Genomic DNA, 11,004 nt, shown 5'->3' with positions numbered 1-11,004 from the left:
TCTGGAAGACTCCTTAAGAAGCAAACACTGTTTGTCAAGGGTGGTAAGTAGGTAAAATATAAAGCATCAAAAAAAAAGAAAAGTCAATGGTCGTTCCTTGTGAAGGTGCTTCGACTGAAGTCCTCAATGACCACCATTACTTTACAGCTCCCTACAAGAGCGCCCTCAACGTGGTGCAAGAACATTAATTAATGTTTGTAACTCTAGAAATTACATATGATCACAAGGATCCATAGATTACAGACTGTGCCTCCGGACTGAAAAGATTGTCAGAGTGTCAAATACACAAGCTCTGCTTGTTAAAGGTTTGCCTGTCACTAGTTGAAATTCAACAGATTAAGAGAGTGCGTTATAAACTGTATGATTACCATATACTATGTATGTGCTTTTACAAATCTCTGCGAGTCTACTCACAACTTCAAAAAATGTAAACATATTGTTTGAATTATGTATAGTTCCATCCATGATTTTAAGGATAAACGAGATGATGATGATGATGATGATGATGATGATGATGATGATAATAAAATCTGCTGTTTATTACTTCAAAAGTGTGTTGATATTTGTTTTGTCTTGTTTGTTTTCTGTGGCAATATTATGAATCATAAACAGTCTGACAATCTTTGCAAACAAACCCAGCAATTATTGATGTTTGCATAAATTTAAGTCAGTTGTATCTAGCTCATAATTTTGGGTGCTGATCCTCTGTGCTTACACTATCTTGATTACAAGGTGGTCATATATACACAACCAAGACATCACTATTACCATATATGTAACTGTAATATTACCCTGGTAATTATGCCTTTGGTTTAATACTAAGATAGACACAAACTAAAACTATTGTAGCAACATGTTGATACAACTGTGATAAACTATTGAATGGACGTTAGTTTAATTATAATCTCAGTAGGGAATTCAAGTTCCATAAACTTGTAATGTATAATATAAGTAGTGTTTTGGGACTTCCAATGTTTACACTATCTTGATGACTGGGTGATTAGACTCACACAACAGAGGATCCGCTGTCACCCACTTGTGTAATCCACCACATTGAAGAACAATAACTTTAGTTTGCGACATTGTTTCTGTCTTGTCAAAACTAAGGTTGTCACAGTTGTGCAACCTACACTATCTTCAGACTTTAGGTAGAAGATTTCTCGGGGATGAAAATTAATGTAAATAAATGGATTAATTTTGACCTCTTTTTAAAAAATTTGTCTGGTGAACCTTCATTTATTTCCTTGATTTCAACTTAGAATGGCTTTGATTTTTTGGGGGACAAAGTAACATTGAAAATTGTAAGTTTATTTCTGAGACGCATTCTACTTTTAAGAGTGAGCACCACACGCACACACACACACAACATGATAATAAACGGACTCCATGTTTAAAAAGATTTTGAGAAATTTTATTTATCTTTAAACAAAAATAATAGCAAATGATTCATGGACAAGGGGTGTTGCTAAGATTTCAATCTGATAAACAGATGTAATTGTCAAAAATCAACAGAAACTACAGTTTTGTGAATTGGGCCAGAAACGCTGTAAGGAGGGCGCCCTCAGGCATCGGCCAACCTCTTTCAAGGCCAATAAAGGCTGGATGAAATGACACATCTTGCACTGTGTCCAGGCTGGAAAGAGCTTCAGTCTTGGTGCTTTGTTACAGGTAAGGTAAAGAATATACACTGATTGTAACTCTGCATCTTGTTATAAAAATCGCAGCTTTGGTACGTGTGTACAAAATAGGTAACATGCAAGGTTCCTTTTGACTTTTAACCTTTGTAGATGGATGGTTGACTTGATGCAAGAATGCCTGGCCTGGTCAACAACCATTAAGCCCGCTATGGATGCTAATTGACTTGTTAGCTAAGAGACTTGTCTTGGTGTTGATATCTCAAGAAGCTCTCCACACCAAGCCAAGGCAGATGCAGTTACAAACGAAGGAATGTGTTTTGAATTTGAATTTACCACTTACAGCTCTGCTAAATCTATGTGGATCATATATATATAGGAACACTAAGACAAGTCGCTGGGTGAGTTTGGAGAGCTGCTTCAAATAGCAACACCAAGATAAGTCTCTGGAGTAATTTTCTGTATGTCCAAATGGTGTTTATCTGATCATGCATGGGACATTTTCATTAACACCATGGCACTGCAAAGTCTGCGAGACGAGGGCATTGCTTCAGACGAAGGCAAGTGGAATATAGTCATTTTTTTTTCAAATCCGTCATTTTACCACTTCATTCTTCAAGAACAGTCGGAAATATACATTTGAAAATTTCTCTGTTATAATTACACATTGAGCCATGGCCACCGTAATGTGCTTTGTTACCTTACACTCTCCATTTAATCACACATGGGGGTTCTACGTCGCTTACCTGATACAGAGTTAATGGTAAAGTAATATAGTATACATCTATGTCTTTCAAAATACATAAGGCAATCTTTTGGTGGAATGATATCAATCAGCCTAGTACCACACCACTCTTTGAAACGTTGCAAATTGTACTACATTTAGGGCCTGTATTTCCAACCTGTGTACCCTAACACCACTTTCTTTTTGAAATATCAATGATTTTACTACTTTTTTACTGACTGTATTTCCAACTTTTGTACCTTCCACATCACTCTTGATAGTTTAACACTTTCTAACAGACCATAAACATGGCATGTACAAGAACCCCACAACCTGGTATACACCTTAAATTTCATACATATTTCAAGCCTTGTACGAGCCACATTCCCCCCTCTCTCTCTCTACAGCTGATATGCATATTGTTACCATTTGCTGCTTACATAGGTAATGACCCAATTTGCATAAATTGTATACATCCGACAATTCATTGTTTAATAGATAAATTTACTAAATTTGAGGTCAATTATCCTGATCTGTTTGCCCATTCTTGAGTATAATCCAACACAAATACTGCAAAGCTGCTATCTATATATAACCTGCCAATTATGTATACACATTTTGATTTTTGCATGAAAAAAGTGATTATTTTTGTTATTCTGTCAGCAAATACACTGATTGTTTATGTACAATACTGATAATAGGTTCCTTTCTGCACAAATTTGAACATGCATAAATATTTCAGTTCAGTTCAGTATTTTTGAACTAATTATAGTCTGCAGTACTATCTGTATAGTGTGAGTTTGTCCCGTCTTTTGACTTAAATTTTGCTGTTAGTATGTGAAGTAAAATATACGAAGAATTAGCATATTAACATCTGGGACTGAAATGTGATACGTTGGACAGCATGTGTGTATAAATACTGGAAGAAAGCTAAGCATAAATAAATGCCAAAATTTCGATTTCTCAGAAAGACCTTGTCCAAAATTAAGGTACCTGTTTGAATATTAATTATTAGCAAACTTGCACACATACTTTTTTTCCAAGTTTGGGATGGTTTTTTTGACATATTTGAGGAGGATTCTGTATATGGATGGATTCACTTCAAGATCTGCTTTGCGTTTACATCGACATCAAGGGTCCCGACTCGTACCAGGATTTAATACTGTGGTAAGTTCAAAGGTTAAGAACCATGAAATTATGGTTATAGACCCTTTAGATATTGCTGACACACACACAGATCAACAAGAACCCATAACTTTCACTGTACACTGGTCGTTCATATTTCCACCCTATACTCATGAAATAAATATGTTTCCTTTCCACTAGTCTTGCCTTCAGATTAACCAGTAACACGCATTGACCAAATAAACACAAAGGTCTTACAAAAAAAAAGTCTGCAATTTTTTCCATACATGGGGGAAAAACTCACAAAAAATGAATTTCGACTCTCCAAAACAGAGGTAAAAATTATAATGTAATACTCAAATACATGTTCTTGGAGTGGCCTCACACAGATCTCCGGTGCATATTATAGGTTTCCTGGTAAAACAACGTTACCCATGGACACTTGAGACTTGATGATTTCCAGGACTTCAAAATACTGGTATCAAAGTTTACAAAATATACATGTCACTTTTAATATATAAAAGTGATTTAATAGGCAGTGTTACAATGTCTTTGTTGTAGTATATTTCTGTTTCTGTTGTTGCTCCATAGACATGGAGATCCTGTACACTGCACAATGTTTTGCTTCTGGTGTTTTTTCTTCTTCTCGCGACGTCTGCTGAAATATATGCAGCGACGACCTCCAATCTCAGATTAGAACCTCAGATGTGATTTGTGTTTGACCATGTACCTGTAAAAAGAAAAAAATATGAAGAAGAAAAAATCATTTGAATTGCCAAATTTAAAGTGGCACAAGCTGAGTTTATAAACCTTTTACTCGAGTGAAAATAATTACATAAAACCTTGATTAAACTATTCCTAGTATAATATCAATGTTGATGTACCGTATGTATTTTACGACATTACAATTGTCCACTGGTATTGATATAACAGTTAATTGCATAGCAGGGATTTCCTTGACATTTTTGGATATGTATAAAAAAATTACATCATCGGATAGTTTATATGTAATATCTTAAAGGGGCACAAGCTGAGTTTATAGGTTTTTTCGAATGTAACTTTTTGTCTTCATATTAAAAGGTACTCACAGTATTCTGCTTACTGATGTATACTTAACCATCACTAGCAATTAACTGAACTCAAACCTGGTATAAGGATATAACTTATAAATGGTCCAATGACATAATTTATTATATGTCTCAAAAACGTACAGGAACTCCGTACTATGCAGTCAACAGTTCTAACAATGCGAGAACACAAATTTTAACAACATAAAAGACAGACATTGACATTAACATTATATTACAATAATTTACATGAATTTCTTGTAAGTTTTTTCACTTGAGTGAAAAGCTTAAAAACTCAGCATTTGCCATTTTAATACCAGGTTTAAGTTCAGTACATTGCACAAGTGATAGTTATGTATGCATCAGTAAGTACAATGCTATGCGTGACTTTTAAATGTGCAGCATAAATTTCGCCCCCCAAAAAACATATAAACTCAGCTTGTGCCCCTTTAAGTTCAAGCAATAAACACAATATTCATTGTTGTTTGACAAGCTGAGAGCTTACAACTACAAACTGTCACTTTAGTTCACTCTCTGATAGATATTAGAGCATATCAGAGCACAAACATCAGAGTTGGTTTGATTGTGACACACAGACAAACAACTAAATGTTGTACTCACTTGTCCATGATCTCCCAGAATTTCTGAAGAATTGCTCTGTCTAAATGTCGTTTGTTTCTGGCAATATTCAAGACATGGACGTCCCACTTCTTGACGTTGCTGTCCAGGGGGATGTCATCATATCTCATATGGAATGCTTTTACTAATGGAAAATAGAGAGTTTGCAAATTACTTCAATGACAACAAATATATATAGTCTATACCTCATCTATTTTTGACCATCCTCAAAATTAATAATAATAATAATCATCATCATCTTTATTTATACTGGATAGTTCTTTAAGCATATAAACACTTATCTCCCAAGAAGTCCAGTAAGGGCCATCCCTCATGGGTTCAGTGTTAATGCTGGAGGAAACTGGTGTACCAAGAAAAAATCTGTGTTTTTCAGTAGAGTCAAACTGAAAGCTTAAAGACACTCTTCTTACTAACAATGTGGTAAATTTAATCAAACCCAGAATGGGTTCAAAATACCGACCTCAGTGGTAAGAAGAAAGCAGTTGAACCATTTGACCGCCAACCTACCTATTTAGTTATTACATGATATAGTCTCATTTGAGACACCAAAATCTAAATCTCGTACTCTCTTCTACATGTAATTTCAAACTTGTACTTACTTCTTGCAAAGATGTCGACAGGTGAGCCATCAGAAAGAAGCCATGGCCAACCTTTGAACTGCCAAGCGGGTCCTTGTACAAAGACTGCCACCACACGGTCCCTGTAATGTCATCAAAGAGAATGCATAAGTGGAACTGAACACAACTTGGTGATATATTTATAGATTTAAGACATTCGAGAATAGTAGTTCAGTGATTACATACAATGCATATTTTGCATATACTACGCATGTGCTGTATCACCAGGATCACTAGAAACAACTGCTGTTGAAACAAAGGTGCAGAAATCATTGATAATACAATCTTTTTGTTTTGTTTGTTTTTTAAGTAAAATGTTGCACATTCACTAGGAAGTCACTCTAGAAGTGTCAAGGCTTTCCAAGTAGTTTCCCAAAACTTGCACTCATCTTTATTTGTGAGTGAAACATGGCTGAGTGATACAGCCTACCCATTGAGTCTATAGAACATTCACATTGGGCTTGGATTGGCCACAGAAAATCCCTTGTCTTCAGTTGGATTCAAACCCATTATCTGCTAATCCTGAGTTTTGCAGGGGAGCTGGTCCTAAACCAATGTTTTTGATAAAGGTGGAAAGTCTGCCCTCCTTTCGAGTCCCCAAGCGTTTTGTTGGGTTCCCCGCCAAAATTATGGTACATTATGATATGGATAATTATGTAATTTTTTGTCACACTTCACTTATCCGAGCTCCCAAACCTTATTTTTCATAGAAAAGTTGTTTACTTGTGAATGCAGGCAACTGTACACTGTAAAATTGCCTGATTGCCTTTGTTCAGAGACGTTTAGTGCATCACTAATGACTGTATTTTACAGTATAGACGGTTTATGTTTTATCATTTGTGGTGAAAGCTGTCAGCCATGAATACGCTGAAAATTACTTGAAATATAACCATTTATGGTTATCATAGAAACAGACTAAACAGCCTGCAATGCACATTACTGTGGTCTTTCTGCTATTAGTTTCATAATAATGTCACATCACTTACCAGTCTTGGGGTAATAATTTTGATGGTGTATCTATAACTCTGTAGGGTACCGTCACTGATTGTACTGTACCACCAATATTGGCATCTTTTTTACGTTGTACTAAGACTTCATTGTCTCGTCTACCACCCTGTGATTTCTTCATCTCAGTACTTGCAAATCTGTCCAAGAAAGTAAGAATATCAAATTATATCAAGCCCTCTTTACATCCATTTTAATAGTCTTATCAAACTGTTGTATTCTTGACCTAGACTAATTTATGTGCACAATCATGTATGTTTCCGTCTCAGTTTCGCACACATGTAGACATGTGCAGTGGCACCTGGACACACATAATATGTAGCTGACAAACACCCATATGCAGACACAGCCACACATATACGTATATAATCACACACACAGCTAGATGGACATCGAAACAACGATGGACAGACAGGTGGGTGAACAGCCTGACAGACACAGACACAGACACAGACTCACACGACACAGACACAGACACAGACACAGACACATACAGATGCACACATGATGTCTTATTTGCAAGGGTGGCAAGTACATAAAACACCCAAAGTTCCTCATGTATTTAACTGGTTTTCCCCATTGCAATTACAGTACAGAGTATGGTAAGTCATGCAAGTTTCACTAGGTTTATCCCTATGTTATGGGTGTTCCTAAACCAGTGAGCAAAATCAATAACACATCACACATATACACACACATACATGAACATGCAAACAAACATATTATTTCGCCTTACTTGAGATCCTGTAGTAAATCTTTGGCATTGTACATGGTAATAAGTGCTGTAGTGGCTGCTGGTATGATAATGATTGGTGTTCTAGAAGTACGTTTTTGTGGAGTTTGTGGTTTGGCTTGGGAAGTCACATGTCTTGAGTCTTGCTGTATGAGTGGTGCCTGTGCTTTCCTTGCACTGACTCCTTCCTACAAGGTGACAAAAAACACACAATTTTTAACTTTACTTCTAAGATCTAAATCACCTCAGTATACGAAACATAAACAAACCATGATCAGCATAATCTGGTACACAATATTCAGGTTTTCATAAAGACAAAAGATCGTTCAGTTTGGCCACTAGGTGTGCACTTTAGAAGCAGCTTTTCGACAGGAAATGTAGGCGACGATAGAGTAATGCAACCATTGTTGAAATTGATAAATTTCCCTGCGTTTCAAGGCTAAAGTTTATTGTTATCTCAGTCGGCCAAATTTTGTTCAGTGACGTGATTTTTAGGAACTCATTAAGTTGCCTTAGACATATTTTGTTGACTGCCTCATAAACTGATGTGTGATGTCCATACTGAATTCTTGAACCATCACATTCCCTAATCTGGGTTGGGTTTTATCCAACACTTTGAAAATGACTGCAACATGAGTAACCAGAATATGGTAAATCAGTGAGCTCTTTGTTAGAGTAGAGCTGTAGGTGTTATTCTGTACTTCTGAGAGTACCACGGCAGTTGATATCACTTTGTAATGATACATAACACCTTCGCTGGTCCCTGTGTCATTATGTGACCTCTATCCGTTCGAGCGAGACCGCAAGTAACTAGTAATCACCATTTTGGATCCGCCATATTGAATTACCATGGAAATGTGTATATATTAATTCCCACAATCCTTTATACCTGCATACAGAATTTATGCAATGTGTGCAGGGACCAGCAAATGTGCACTTATGCCTGTGGTGTTTCCTGATGTTACTTTTAGGTGACGGTCAGTCATCTCACCCAATGAGATGAGCAAGAGATGTGATTTCTAGCTACCTGTGTACATATGCAATGTACAAAGGAAACGGTAAACACAACATCACGATAAAGACAAGATTACCATTGTAAGAAGTATCATAACATGTATTGTTACTTACTGTCACAGACTTCAATGTCATACCCCGGTATGTACCCATAGTATCAATCTTGAATCCCTCAGTCTCTGTAAATGACAACAACACAGACTTGTAGATTAATCAACATAACGATAACTAATAATACTATTTTTTAATATTGAGCTTCCCCACATTGTGCTCAAATAAAAGCACTTTACAATTACTAAACTGGGCATGGACCTATAATGGCAACAACTACCCTTTATCAGTATGCCCTCTAAGTCGATTTGACGTGCCAGTGATACACACAATTTCTAGTGATGCACCAAAATTTGGTGTTCTCCTATATCTTAATATGTGGTGACTCACAAGAAATGCCAGTTTTTATCATTTTGACTCACAGCAACAAAATTTGGGCGTCATTAGTGGGCACACTGCCCTTTACACTTCCCCAACTCCCAGAAAGAGCATACACAGTCATTTATACCTTAATTAGCATCTAGGATTAAAAGCATACACATTGCAACCTCTATCCTACCAGGTCCCCCAGTTTTAGTACAGCTGGGTTGACCGAGGCACAATCGTGGTTCAGCGTATTGCCCAAGGATTTTACTTTTGACGTTTAGTCAGGTATACACCTCCACAAGGTGACATAAGAAAACAGCTTTGTACCGTATATTTGGAAGATAACTTTTGTGACATCGTACCTTTTCCTTTAAATCTTTCTTGATCGTATCTGTTATACTGTGCTGGTGTCGCTGGTTTAGCTTTCCTCTGTTCCTGTAAGTGCACAAAATTTATACCAATGCTTTGAATTATTGTAAATTATGTGTCATTAATTATTTTCATAACATTTATTATCATTACATGTACCAGACATGTGCATCCATACGAGTGTTATTTGCACTTCAGTGCAATACCAAAAACATTATGTCATACCTGCATGCAAATGATATGCAAATGAGTACACGATTGTTCCTTTCGCACAAACTCGTATGATCACAACAGTATGATTTTTACGGATTTTGCCGTTTAGCATAAACATATGTAATAATAACAGAGCTCCATGCAGCATGAGTGTCAGTGTGGGTACTCAGGGTTTAGACTATTATTTCAGATCACTTACTGGTTGTGCCAGACTGTGGGAACTGTGTGTGTTTGCCTCTTGGCTGGGTCTTCCCTCTTCTTGCATTTTCACTGACTGCAACATGGCAAATATGTTTTTGGCAAAATTCTGCAAATGAAAAACAAAATCAATCAGACTACAAATACAAAGCAAAATGAGATATGATAAATGCAGTGAGACTTAGAAGTAATTATGTTGCTTTTAGACAATTTGCTTTAGGACTGATAATTTCATATATTTCACTGTCATTAAGAGGTACAAAATGTATATGAATCTTTCCAAAGACTTTTCATAACCGTTGACGAGGAATATTGAAAACTTCTACAACTCTTCAAAGATTTCCTTGAGCATACAAACCTTTAAAATGTTGTGAACTCAACTTTACAGTAATTTTTGTTGACCCTATGATGCTCTATGCAAGTGTGAATTGTTGACCCCCTTCAAGGTTTGTCGAGGCCATTAAGCTTTCAAGTTCATCTTAACTGATGTGTGAGGGCGCCCTCTCACAGCTTACTTTACAGACTACTAACCACACTGACATACAATGTAGTACCGATACACGTACACTCCAAACCCTTTCTCACCTTGCCAGAACTTTGTAAAATTGATGTCCTTGTCCTCCACAGCCTTTCTCTACTGACGATATCTCTGGTGACGTCTACTTCAGCGTCAACAAAACTACGCTGTACTAAAGCAGCTGGACCCAAATCATCGTCGTCTGTTTTAATAGTCGTTCTTTTCTTTGCCATACGTTTAGCCTTGATAGCTGCAATCTTTTCCACTGACATAGCCTCAGACAGTTTACTTTGTCTTTTGGGAATGAAAGACAAAATACAAGACATTTAAACTCCAAAATTTCATGGTACACAAATGTCTGATTTGAAATCTGAGATCTATATATTTGGAGGTTAAAAACACACAAATAAACATTTCATTTCTGCCAATTTGAATTTATTGACACATGTACATGAATAATTATATTTTCTGTAAAACCATTCAACTGATATCAAGAAGCCATGGTTATACAGTGACGTACCTGATTTGGTCGGTTGTGACAGCGCCCTCTTTAGGTTGTTCCAAACGAGCAATGAGACGAGCCTACAGAAATGACACAGTGCACACATGTAGTTATAGGTTCTGAGATCTCGTCGTCTTCTCAACTACAGATGATATTTCTGGTATTAACTGTTAATAGTTTTATGAACTTTTTCCTTAAACATTTCTTTCTCAACTAAAGGGTTCGGTTCT

General features: G+C 36.5%; 1 protein-coding gene across 1 annotated transcript in view; it reads right to left on the bottom strand.

The window, feature by feature from the left end:
• Positions 1-1,441: 1,441 nt before the first annotated feature.
• LOC144440782 (parafibromin-like) overlaps positions 1,442-11,004 on the bottom strand; it is a 14,999-nt gene continuing 5,436 nt past the window's right edge. The window contains exons 6-15 of the mRNA XM_078130167.1: positions 10,793-10,854; positions 10,341-10,566; positions 9,757-9,864; positions 9,338-9,410; positions 8,673-8,737; positions 7,548-7,732; positions 6,793-6,951; positions 5,789-5,889; positions 5,172-5,313; positions 1,442-4,213 (exon numbers count right to left, since the gene is read on the bottom strand). Coding sequence (XP_077986293.1) covers positions 4,177-4,213; positions 5,172-5,313; positions 5,789-5,889; positions 6,793-6,951; positions 7,548-7,732; positions 8,673-8,737; positions 9,338-9,410; positions 9,757-9,864; positions 10,341-10,566; positions 10,793-10,854 — 1,158 coding nt within the window. The 3' untranslated portion in view covers positions 1,442-4,176. The remainder of the gene's footprint in view (positions 4,214-5,171; positions 5,314-5,788; positions 5,890-6,792; positions 6,952-7,547; positions 7,733-8,672; positions 8,738-9,337; positions 9,411-9,756; positions 9,865-10,340; positions 10,567-10,792; positions 10,855-11,004) is intronic.

This window comes from Glandiceps talaboti, chromosome 10 (assembly GCF_964340395.1).
Source record: "Glandiceps talaboti chromosome 10, keGlaTala1.1, whole genome shotgun sequence".
NCBI lineage: Eukaryota > Metazoa > Hemichordata > Enteropneusta > Spengelidae > Glandiceps > Glandiceps talaboti.
Note: the sequence above shows the minus strand (reverse complement) of the source record. Positions and strands in the feature narration are given on the sequence as shown.